We start from the raw sequence: 13,501 nt of genomic DNA on the forward strand, positions 1-13,501 counted from the left end.
AGCAGCATCTCTATGGAAGCAGACTGCCCAATTTCCTTCCAAGGAGTGGCTGGTGTGTGTGGTTAGCCGAAAAATGAGTAACCAATTAACACAGATACAGAAGACAATCCTGGAGCCCTGAGCTTTAAAAGGAAGGATACAGAAGTGGACTAAAGTCCAACTAGCAGAAGAACCTGCGTGAAAACACCAAAATAGGAGACATGTAGAGCTGCCATCTGTCAGTGATTCTGACGGCACAAACAGCTTGGATAATGTCAAGTGGTGTTAGGACCTAAGAATTAACCTAAAAATCGGCCCTGCTAGCCAGGGCCTGCACAGAGGGCTGCACTGGTGGCTAGTGAATAAAATAAAATAAAAAAGAGGGAGACGGGCTGAGCTGTGGACTTCTGGCTGTCTGAAGGGAACAGACGTTTTGAGTGTTTAAAAGTGATTTGACCATTTTGGATATTTAAAGAGACAGCATTCTCTCAGAATCCAAGGACCTAAGAATAAGCTCCACTTGCCGAGGACCACCAGGAAATTCCGAACACTGAGGACCGGAGAGGTGCAATATTCCCCTTCTAACTCTTATATCCCACACTCTCTCAGTGAATAGGGGTGTGGCTATCCCTCACTCCAACCCACCTTCTGGGCCAGTAGGAATTTCATTCCAGTCTGTGTGCTCTGATGGAGCCTAGGTGTGTTGCACCACCCAGACTTTTTTTTTTTCGTTTGTTTTTGTCTATTTTTAAATAATTTTTTTTCTTTTTTCAGCCTTTTTATTATTATTCTTTCCTCTTTCCTTCCCAGGTTCTAGTTTTCAGCTTTTTCTCTCTTCCCTTTTCCTGGTTCCCATTTTTTTCTTTCTTGTGGTTCTCCCCAGTCCTTGTTTTTCTATTTTTCCCATGTTTTTCTTCACTATTGTCCTACTCTGCCTCTTTCTCTTAATCTTCCCTCCCCAGATATTATGGGTTTTGTGGTCCATTTTTCTATTCATATTTCTTCTAGCTTTTAAAATTTTCTTTAAAATATTCTCTCATTTATTGCCTTTCCTCTTTTTTTATTTTCTTTATTATTCATGTTTTTGGTGATTGTTCCTGTGTGCGGTGTTTTTAATCCTCTTCCTTTTACTTTTTTGATGGTTTTTCGAGTGTTGTTTTTGTCTGAGTGGGAGACACCAACCGTGCCATACGACCCAATCATACCCGTACCTCCTGCAGCTTCACTTACTCAGTAAGAGGCACCACTTTCTTCTGCACCAACTGGTGAATGACAAAAGACCACCAATAAGAGTCTGACTCAACCTTAACTGCTCTTCACAGTTAACAGAGACCTGTGCAGTCACTCTCATTATCTATAACACTAACCAGGAGATAGGTGGTGAGTGCATAAGTGCTGCAAACTAGTAAATACAGAAGCACAGTACCTTGCTTACTCAGATACATCAGGAAAAAAAAAAGAAGAAGAAAGAAAATGAAAACCTTGGGAAACCCAACATACAATTACCAACTCAATATAAATACAGCAAAGTCACAATGTCTTGGAGACAATAGACCATCACAGTCCACACAAAGAAGCAAAATAAAGCAGCATAAACAAAGGAGCAGGACAGAGACCTAGAACGCATCCCTGAGGAAGCAGCAGCATTGGAACTCCCTGATAAGGAATTCAAAAGAGTTATATTTAGGTATCTTCAAGGGATTGAGAAACAGATCAAGGAAAACATTGACAAAATTAAGGAAAACACAGACAGAACCCTAAAACAATTTTGGAAGACAATACAAGAAAATAATGGCAAAATAAATGAAAAATTGGATATGATGTAAAATCTACAGATAAAAATTCACAAGATTAATACTAAATTTTAATAAATAGATAACACATTGAAAGGGCAAAGGAGTAGAATTGAATCAATGGAAGATAGAATTCAATAGATTGAAGACAAATACCTGAATACTTCTTTGGAAAGGGATCAATCAGAAATGAATGTAATTCACACTAGTCAATACACTTAGTGTCAATGAATTAAATGCACTACTCAACAGAAGAAGAGTTGCATGATGGATAAGAAAACATAAGCCATCAATATGCTGTCTACAAGAGACACACCTCAGAGACAAAGACAAAAATAGACTAAGAATCAAAGGTGGGAAAAATATATACCAAGAAAATGGTGACCAAAAAAGAACAGGAATGGCAATATTAATTTCTGATAAAATTGACTTTAAGACAAAAACCATCATAAGAGAAACGGAAGGACATTATATACCTATTAAAGGATCAACTGACAGAAGATATAACCATAATAAATATCTATATACCCAATGAAAGAGCCCCAAAATACATAAATCAGACTTTAACAGAATAGAAAAGACAAAAAAATTACTCCACAGTCATATTAGGAGATTTTAACATACAACTTTCAATGTAAGACAGAACAACTGGAAAGAAACTCAACAGACACAAAAGAACTAAACAATATAATCCAACTTTACCTTACAGACATCTACAGAGCACTTCACCCAACAACAGCACAGTATACATTCTTTTCCAGTACACATGATGGACCATATGTTAGCCATAAAGCAACCTTCAATAAATTTTAAAATCATTGAAATATTGCAAAGCATCTTCTAAGATCAAAAAACTATATAATTAGAAATCAACAATAGGAAGATCAACAGAAAAAGAGTAAACACATGGAAACTGAACAACATCCTCCTTGAGAAAGACTGGGTAAGAGAAGAAATCAAAATTGAAATTCAAAGATTCCTTGAAACAAATGAGAATGAAAACACAACATATCAAAATCTTTGGGACACAGCAAAAGCAGTGATCAGAGGCCAATTTATAGTAATAACTGCACACATCAAAAAAGAAGAGCCAAAATCAACACCTTAACCCAACATCTCCAAAAATTAGAAAAAGAACAGCAAGAAAAGCCTACAGTCACCAGAAGAAAGGAAATAATAAAGATTCGAGCAGAAATCAATGAAATAGAAAATAGAAAGAAAATAGAAAAATTCAACAAGGCTAGAAGCTGGTTTTTTGAAAAGATTATTAAAATTGACAAACCACTGGCAAAGTTAACAAAGGAAAAGAGGGAAAGAATACAAATAACACAAATAAGAAAAAAACTGGGCAACATCACAACAAAACCGACACAAAAAAAGATAATGTGATATATATAAAAATAATATAAAATATAAAAAGAGATACTATGAAGAACCATACCCTAACAAATTGAAAATCTAGAAGAAATGGACAGATATCTAGCAACACTCTACTTACCTAAACTAACACAGACTGAGATAGAATGGATGAACAGACACATAATAAAATAAGAAACTGAAGAGGTCATAAAACAAAATTACAACAAAAAAAAAAGCCATGAACCATATGGTTTCACCACAAAATTCTACCAAACATTCAGAGAAGAACTGATACCAATCCTACTCAAACTATACCAGGACACAGAAAAGGATGGAATCCTCCCAAATTCATTTTATGAAGCAAGCATAACCTTGATATCTAAACCAGGAAAAGACATCACTAAAAAGGAAAACTACGGAACAATATCCCTCATGAATACAGATGCAAAAATCTCCAACAAATAGTAGCCCAACAGACTCCAACAACATATCAAAAAATAATTCATTATGACAAAGTGGGGTTCATACCAGGTATGCAAAGATGATTTGACATTAGAAAAATAATCAATGTCATTTACCACATAAATAAAACAAAGGAAAAGAACCACATGATCATATCAAAAGATTCAGAAAAGGCATTTGATAAAATCCAACAAATTTTCCTGATAAAAACTCTCAGCAAAACAGGAATAGAAGGGAAATTCCTCAACACAATAAAGGGCATCTATGCAAAACCAACAGCCAAGATTATTCTCAATGTAAGGGACTGAAACCATACCCTTGCAAAGAGGAACCAGACAAGGAATGCCTCTATCACCACCTCTACTCAACACCATATTGGAAGTCCTAGCCAGGGCAAGAAGGCAAGAAAGGCAAATTAAAGGCATCCAAATTGGGAAGGAAGAAGTCAAAACTATCCCTATTTGCTGATGATATAATCCTATACATAGAAAATCCAAAAGACTCAGCAAAAAAACTACTGGAACTGAGACATTCAGTATAGTGGTAGGATCAACATACAAAAATCAGTTGGATTCCTCTACACCAGCAAAGTGACTGCTGAAAAGGAGATAAGAAAATCAATACCATTTACAATAGCTACCAAAAAAATAAAATACTTGGGAATAAATATTACCAGGGACACAAAAGACCTGTACAAAGAAAACTACAAAAGATTACTTCAAGAAACCATATGAGATCTTCATAAATGGAAGAGCAGCATCCCATGCTCATAGATAGGAAGATTGAACATTGTGAAAATGCCAATTCTACCCAAAGCAATCTATACATTCAATGCAATCCCAATCCAGATCCCATCAACATTCTTTAAGGATATGGAAAAACCAATCACTAATTTTATATGGAAAGGAAAGAGACCTCAGATAAGCAAAGCACTATGGAAGAAGAACAAAGCAGTAGGTCTCACACTCCCGGATCTCAAAACCTACTATACAGCCACGGTAGTCAAAATTGCCTAGTATTGGTACAATGATACACACAGAGACCAATGAAATAGAATTGAGAACCCAGAAATAGATCCATCAACCTTTGGTCAGTGGTCAGCTGATCTTTGACAAATGGCCAAAGTCCATTAAATGGGGAAGATTGTCTGTTTAACAAATGGTGCTGGCAAAACTTGATATCTATTTGCAGAAAAATGAAATAAGATCCATATCTCACACCATACAGAAAAACTAACTCCAGATGGATCAAAGACTTAAATGTGAAACCTAAAACAATAAAGTTCCTCAAGGAAAAAATAGGGGCAAAGGAAGACTGGGCAATCTACTTCCGTAGAGATATCCGCTCAGAAACCCAAGGAGGGGTCATTATGAGCTGAATCATCTCAACGGCTGTGAGTTTAACATATGGCATAAATAGACTATCAAGCATAATTCAAAATGCCAAACAGCAGAAGAGAAACCAGATGATTGGGACCTTCTAAAAATTAAATTTTTATGTGCTTCCAAAGACTTCTCCAAAAGAGTCAAAAGAGAACCTACAGATAGAGAAAAAATATTTGGCAATGACATATCTGACAAGGGTCTTATCTCTAAAATTTATAGAAAACTCCAACACCTAAACAACAAAAAGGCAAGTAATCCAATTTAAAAATGGGCAGAAAACATGAATAGACACTTCACCAAAGAGGATATTCAGGTGGTCAACAAACACATGAAGAAATGTTCACGATCACTAGCCATTAGAGAGATGCAAATCAAAATAATAATGAGATACCATCTTGCACCAGCACTAGTAGCAAAATTCAACAAAACAGAAAATAACAAATGCTGGCAAGGATGTGGAGACACCGGGACTCTCATACACTGCAGGTGGGAGTGTCAAATGATACAACCACTGTGGAAAGCAGTATGGCAATTTTTTAAAAAGTTAGAAATACCATTTGACCCAGCCATTCCATTAGTAGGTATATATCCTAAAGAAGTGAGAGCCGGACAAGAACAGATATATGCACATCCATGTTCATCACAGCACTATTTACAATAGCCAAAAGATGGAAACAGCATAGGTGCCCACCAACAGAAGAATGGATAACCAAACTATGATACATACACACAATGGAATACATACACACAACGGAATACTACGTAACCATAAAGAATAACGCAGAATCTGCAAAACACCACATAACATGGATGAACTTAGAGGACATAATGCTGAGTGAAGTAACTCAATCTCAGGACAGATATTGTATTAGTCCGCTATTGTAAAAAGTCAAGGAAAGGTTTATCTATGGAAGGAAATTTTCTTTGTTGGTTACCAGGAGTGGGAGGGCAGGGGAGGCAACACTGTTAGATAGGTAGAGACAAGTATTGATTTGGGTGAAGGGGAGAGCAATGTACCAAATGGGCCCAATCAACATAGTGGCACTGAGAAAGAGGATGATATAGAGAGGTACATGGGAGGTACAGACAACAAAAATGAATCTTTTTGCACATACAGTACTGCATTGTCAGTGATGCCAAGCATTGATACATGGGTGGATAGATGGGTGGACAGGCTGAACAATTAGGTATGTCTATGCAGGGGGAATGTGCCCATGACCACCTATAGGATTGGCAGATCATATTCTACAAGTGTATATATGTATGTTCTGTAAGAATTTCCAGGTATGTAGTAGAGCTGACAAGGGTTGTAGTCACTTCCTGGCCACAGCCAGGTACCCAGAGGGAGCAAGTACTTGGACATGCGGGCTCAGGACCATTGTCACAGGGGACATCAAGCTCAATTGGCATAACATACTACACAAAAACATCATTCTACATCCCATTTTGGCAAGTAGCGACTGGGATCTTAAACACTTGCAAGCAGCCATCTAGATGCAACGATGGGTCTTCTCCTCATCCAGAGCAAAGAAGATTGAAGAAAACCAAAGATGCATGGAAACAATTAGTCCAAGGAAGTGGTACACCACGCGATCCTCACCCTCTTATGACTACGAGACTAGAAGAACTAGATGGTGGCTGCCTACCACTGTCAACCACTAGGAGGGAATCTATGTAGGAGATGCTGGATAGAGTGGGAGAATAATGTAGAACTCAAAATCATAATAATAATAATAATAATAAAGGTAGCAGGTTTGCTGGTCTAATAGAGCCTGGTGGAGCCCCTGAGACTATGGCCCCTAGCTGCCCTTCAGGTCTGGAAATGAACTCACTCCTGTGGCTCCAACCAAACAAAAGACAGGCATATGAGCTGAACATTTACATTAGGTAGACACACTCCTTGGAGAGATCAATCATGGGAGAACAGAAGGGCTGTGTATGCAGAGGGAGACAACTCGGGGGGGCAAGAGTGCATGGAGGGGGAAGGACACTGGGAAGAGGTGGCTGTGGGGAAGAAGTGGGAGGAGAACTGTTGCACTGTGGGAGACTGCAGTCAATATCATGAGACAAAATGTATATAAACTGCTGTATGGATGATGAATTTGCTCTGTAAACTTTCACCCAAATTGCAATAAAATTTGGGTTAAAAAAAAAAAATCAGATGTCGTATTGCACTGGGAAATCTGCTGCAAACACCTCTTTAAAGTGTTCAGGAGTAAAGATGTCACTTTTAAGCCTAAGGTACGCCTAACCCAAGCCATGGTTATTTCAATCACCTCACATGCATGTGAAAGACAGACAATGAATAAGGAAGACAAAAGAAAAGTGGATGCCTTTGAATTGTGGTGTTGGTGAAGAATATTGAAAATACAATGGACTGCCAGAAAAACGAACCAATCTGTCCTCAAAGAAGTACAGGCAGAATGTTCTTTAGAAGTGAAAATGGCCAGACTTCATCTCATTTACTTTGGTCATGTTGTCAGTCCCTGGAGAAGGAATACAATGGTTGGTAAAGCAGATGGTCACAGAGAAAGGGGAAGACCCTCAACAAGACAGACCGATGCAGTGGCTGCAGCGATGGGCTCAAGCGTAGCAGGGATTGTGAGGATGGCACAGGACTGGGTAGTGTTTCGTTCTTTGCATACAGGGTCACTATGAGTCAGAACTGACTCAATGGCACCTAACAACAACAACAACAACAAAAGTACCTTCCTACAAAATACTAATACATAGTGGGAAAAAATAACTTTACAGTGGAGAAATCTGGCAAATACCACTTTAATCAAGTGATCAAAGTAAACATCATCATGATTGCACAAATCAAAATTGTCCTTTACCTGCTTGGACACAATGAGAACTATGAAACTTCATTTCCCTCATATCCCTGCTAAAGAATCATAATCATAAACTGAATCTAATCATAAGGAAAAATAAAACTCAAAATGAGGGACAGTCTGCAAAGTAACCAGCTGCAAACTCCAGAAGTGTCAAGATCATGAAAGTCAAGCAAAAGTGAGGAAATATCCCAGATTGGCAGAAGCTAATGTAACAGGAAATGGAAAATAAATGTGATACAAATGTTCTGGGCTGGATCCTTTTGCAATAAAGGAGATTACGGGGACCACAGGGGAGACCTGACTGTAGTTTGAAATTTTAGTGACAGTACTGCGTGAATGATAATTACCTAATTTTGATAGCTATATTGTGGCTATGTATAAAGATACTCTGGTTTGCTGGAAAAGAACACTATTCAGGGGTTGAAAGATAGTATGTTGGAAACTTATTCACAAAAGTTCTTTGTATTGTCCTCATAACTTTTTGACCTATTCAAGCTAAAAAACAAAAAAAAAAAAAAAAAAAAAACTATTTCCAACACACATAAGGTTTAATAGTTTTAAAAAGTAATTTTATTTTTTGAAACAAATATCCTCAAAAGTGCAAGTAGTCACTCTCCCTTACCTTTAATATTTTATAAAGAGCTTATTCCTACATAAGGTTAACCAAAGAAGTTTCACTTGTGAAGGAAAGTGAAAGATGAGTGCACTAATTCACAGGAGATTCCTACTCTTGAGCTCTTTAACTGCTGCCCAACTATACCCTGTCACTCTTCATAAGCATTCGAAGATTCCCATATTCATCCGACCTTCTTGAGACCTCCCTGAATAAAGATATCCTTGAAATACAAGAGCGTGAACATGCAAGATACGCAAAGTAACCAAGTGAGTCATTAACTTACCAAACTCCAAGTATGACAGCAAGCTCTTCGGCACACAGGTCAGGCATCTGAAATTGTTCACAATCTGCTAATTGTATCTCATTCAGAATAGTATCATCATTGAGTTCAAGATTCTGATGGAATAAAAAAGAAAATATTTGGAGCAAAAATTAAATATGATTCATTCCACAGAGCAATACATAACAGATGGATAGATGGCTACGGAAGGAAAATTTAATTTTAGCAGAAAGATTATACAATGTCCACATATAGCAATAGGCTAAAACACATGCTGCTGTTGTTGTTATCACATATTGCTGAGTTGGCTTAAACACACAGAGGCACTATGTAAAACAGAACAAAACAATGCCTGGTCCTGTGCCATCCTCAAAATCCTCACTATGCTTATGTCCATCATTGTAGCCAATGTGTCAATCCCTCTTCTTGAGGGTCTTCCCCTTTTGCACTGACCCTCTACTTCACCAAGCATAATATCCTTCTCCAGGGACTGGTCCTTTCTGACAGTATGACCAAAGTAGGTGAGACGAAGTCTGGCCACTCTTGCTTTCAAGGAATATTCTGGCTACACTTCTTCCAGGACATATTTGTTTGTTCTTCTGGCAGTCTATGATATTGTCAGCATTCTTCGCCAATGCCACAACTCAAAAGCATCAACTCTTCTTACAAAACCCAATGCCATCGTGTCGATCCTAACTTAGAGTGACCCCTCCTTGGGCTTCCGAGGTGGTATCTCTATGGAAGTAGATTGCCCAATCTTCCTTCCAAGGAGTAGCTGGTGGGTTTGAACTGCCAGCCTTCTGGTTAGCAGTAAAATGCCTTTGGCACTATGCCACCGGACCTCCCTCAGTTCTTCTTAGCTCTTTCTAGGTCTTCCTTATTCACTGTCCAGGTTTCACATGCATATGAGGGGACTGAAAATACCATGGCCTTGACTTAGGCACACCTTAGTCTTCAAAGAGACATCTTTGCTTTTCAGCACTTTAAATAGGTCTTTTGCAGCACATTTGCCCAGTGCAATACATCACCTGATTTCTTGACAGCTGCTTCCATTGGTGTTGACTGTGGATCCAAGTAAATAAAATCACTGACAACTGCAATCTTTTCTCCATTTATCATGATGATTCTTATTGGTCCAGCTATAAAGACTTTCATTTTCTTCATGTTGAGGTGAATCTGTACTGCAGACTGTAGTCTTTGATCTTCATCAGTAAGTGCTTCAAGTTACCATTTTCAGCAAGAAAGGTTTGTCATCTGCATATGGCAGGTTGCTAATTTGTCTTCCTCTGATCCTGATGTCAAGTTCTTCTTCATATAATTCAGCTTCTTGGATTATTTGCTCAGCATATAGATTGAATAAGTGTGGAGACAGAATACAACCCTGACGCCCGCCGTTCCTGATTTTATACCATGCAGCATCCCCACGTTCTATTCAAATGACAGCCTCTTGGTCTATGTGCAGGTTCTTCATTGGCACAATTAAGTGTTTTGGAATTGCCATTCTTCACAATGTTAGCTGTAATTTGTTATGATCCACACAGTAGAATGTCTTTGCATAGTCAGTAAACACAGGTAATCATCTTTCTGGTATAATTTGCTTTTAGCCAAGATCCATCTGACATCAATATCCCTCATTTCACGTCCTTCTCTGAACGCAGCCTGAATTTCTTGGAGTTCCTTGTCATATACTGTTACAACCGTTTTTGAATTATCTTCATCAAAATTTTACTTGCGTGTTATATTAATAATTATATGCACCATCAAGTCAGGCCCAACTCGAAGCGACCCCTCCTTGGGTTTCCGAGGTGGTATCACTATGGAAATAGATTGCCCAACCTTCCTTCCAAGGAGTGGCTGGCGGGTTTGAACCACCAGCCTTCTGGATAGCAGTCAAGTGCCTCAGGCACTATGCTACCAGAGCTCCTGTATTAATAATATTGTTCAATAATTTCCACATTCTGTTGGATCATCTTTCTTTGGAATGAGCACAAACATGTATCTCTTCTAGTCTTCTGGCCAGGTGGTTGTCTTCCAAACTTTCTTGGCACAAATAAGTAAGCACCTCCAGCGCTGCATTTGTTTAGTGAAACATCTCAATGGGTATTCTGGCAATTCCTGGAGGCTTGTTTTTCACCATTTCCTTCAGTGCAGCTTGGAATTCTTCTTTCAATACTATTGATTCTTAATCATACACTACCTCCTGAAATGGCTGAACATCGACCAACTCTTTTTGGTACAGTGACTCTGTGTATTCCTTCCATCTTCTTTTGATGCTTCCTGCATCATTCAATATTTTGCCTATAGAATCCTTCAATATAGTAATTCAAGGCTTGAATTTTTTCTTCAGTTCCTTCATCTGCAAATGCTGATCATGTAAAAAGTACCTTTCAGACTATGTATATAACCCATTCCCCCATCAAACTTTAAGTTTATTCATTTACTTACTTGTTTTAGTAAGAACCTACAGATTCCTGTTTTATTCAGTGGAGTATAATCTATTCTTCTCATTTTTATTTTGATGCTCAAGTTGTTTGTGATTAGTTTTTAGAAGTCCCTTCAAAATATTTTCTGTTTCCTTATGATATGTTCCATCTTTCTTTTAGATTTTTTATGCTGCCCCAGCACTAGAATCAACTTTTTCTCCCAGGAGTTCTGAGTGATTTTAGTGGAAGAAGGTATTTAGAAACTAAGATCTTGGCATGAAGTGTGCTCATGGCTATTGAGAGTCACTGCTTTTAGACCCTCTCAGCAAACAGAGCTAAATAATAAATGTATGCATAGATATACATGTATATCTTTATATATATACAGTCATGTTTATCTCTTTTTAATTCTAGATACACACACACACACACACATACACACACGATTGTTGCCTACTCAATTCTGCTTTTGGACTGTGTTCTGGCTAGCTAGTACCACTAACAAGAATATACAACAAATGGGACGGCTTGAAGAAACAGGAACTTAATCTCTTACAGTTTGGAGGCTTTAAGTCCAAGTTCAAAGTGCCAGGCTCTAGGTACTGGGTGAAAGCCCTTAACTTTGGGCTTCAGCTCTGCCTTCTATTCCTGGCCCACTAAAGCTGGAGGCTTTTCTTCACTCAGTTGCTAGCTGCTGAGACTGACAAGTCCAAGGTTAACAAGTAAAAAGGCACAATCCTAATGTTACCAAATCACACAGCAGGCCATTCATTCAAGTCCACTGAAAGTCCCAAGGTAAGTAGAGCATGGCAGGCTGCTGAACAACGACAGGGCTTTATGCAGGATTCAAGCGTGTGATAAGCTAGAGACCATTCCCCAAGGCTTCTCCTTATACACAGGAAGCAGACCACATCCCTAAGGCAGCCACTCAGCTGCTCACAGAAGATTCCACCATGAAGTTAATTACCAGTCTCATTATGGGGAATACGACATTCAGCTGCCCAGCCACTCAAGCAGGCCCAGCAAAGCTGACACACAAACTTAACAACCACAGACTGATTTATTCAGGAAGAGAAGAGAAGAAGTGAAAGGCTATTGGAAATATTATTGAGCTGGGATCTTCTGAATACTATTTTCCAGTACTTTATTTTTCACCTTTCCCTTCCTTTCTCCAACGTTTCTTTCTTCTCCCCTTCTCTACCCTTTTCTTGTTTCTTTCTCTTTTGGAATGGTGATTTGGCACAGTAAAATACTTCTCACTGTTGGCTCAATGAAAATTCAGGAACTTGAATCTTGAACCTATTAACACTGATGTTTTTCCTCCTTTTGGTGTAAAATATACTTAGCATTTAATCTTGGGAATCCTGTTGCTCTAAAGCAAGAAGATGTGCTTAATAGTTTGGTTAAACTTCCCAGTTTATTTCTGATGATTGTTACATTTGTAGTATCACTAAGATTCAATAATCTGCCAAATAGAGTATCTCACTAAGTTAAAATATTGAGTCTCAAAATATTGAAACTAATAACTACATTGTTGTTAGGATCTGTTGAGTTGGTTCCAACTTATAGCAACCTTAAGTACAACAAAGTGAACACACTTCCTAGTCCTGCACAGTCCTCAAAACAGCTGCTAGTAATAAGGAATTTAGGGAAGGGAGCAATGGGGGGGGGGTAGTTCTTTTACTCAGTGGGAGTCATCCTTTAGTGTTCACCCTATAGCATTTTACTCCTATAAACTAACAATCAGTTTTTATTTACACAGAAGTTGAATTCATTTCTAAAGTCTCCTTTTATTTGTTTAAAAGCTGTTACACCTATAGAGTTCGAAGTGCGAATCAACTGTCCTACCACATTATTTGATTGCAGTGACAGAATTTACTTTACTATGAAAAAAAGTATCTGTTCTATTCATAATGATATTTAATATATTAATAATATAAGAATCATCATTTATGAGTAATACTCTATACTAGGCATTATGATATCACTTTATTCCTCATTAATCTTCAAACAATCATAAATATAGTTATTTTTCTCTATTTTCCAAGTAGAAAAGCAGGGTTGGAATGGCTAAATGAGTTACCTTAAATTACAAGGCAGGCTTGGGATTTGAATCCAGATTTCACTGACCCTACATTCTGAATTCTTCATTTTATACTATTTTTTGAAACATTATTTTGGCAAATCCATAAATATATTCCAAAGAAGTCTGTCAATTGAACCTTAGTTATATTGAATTAGACTTCAAGGTTATGAAAGGCCTAAAAAACACAAAAAAGGAGCTCTGGTAGAGTAGTGCCTAAGGCACTTAACTGCTAACCAGAAGGCTGGCGGTTCAAACCCACCAGCCACTCCTCAGAAGGAAGG

At 38.0% G+C, this 13,501-nt stretch overlaps 1 protein-coding gene across 1 annotated transcript in view; it reads right to left on the reverse strand.

The window, feature by feature from the left end:
- The window catches only part of TTC27 (tetratricopeptide repeat domain 27), a 393,959-nt gene that overhangs the window by 248,578 nt on the left and 131,880 nt on the right, over positions 1–13,501 (reverse strand). Inside the window, exon 8 of the mRNA XM_007938793.2 lies at positions 8,715–8,827. Within this exon, the coding sequence (XP_007936984.1) occupies positions 8,715–8,827 (113 nt within the window). The remainder of the gene's footprint in view (positions 1–8,714; positions 8,828–13,501) is intronic.

Source organism: Orycteropus afer, unplaced genomic scaffold (genome assembly GCF_000298275.1).
Source record: "Orycteropus afer afer isolate SDZICR_OR568_19922 unplaced genomic scaffold, OryAfe1.0 scaffold00054, whole genome shotgun sequence".
Classification (NCBI taxonomy): domain Eukaryota; kingdom Metazoa; phylum Chordata; class Mammalia; order Tubulidentata; family Orycteropodidae; genus Orycteropus; species Orycteropus afer.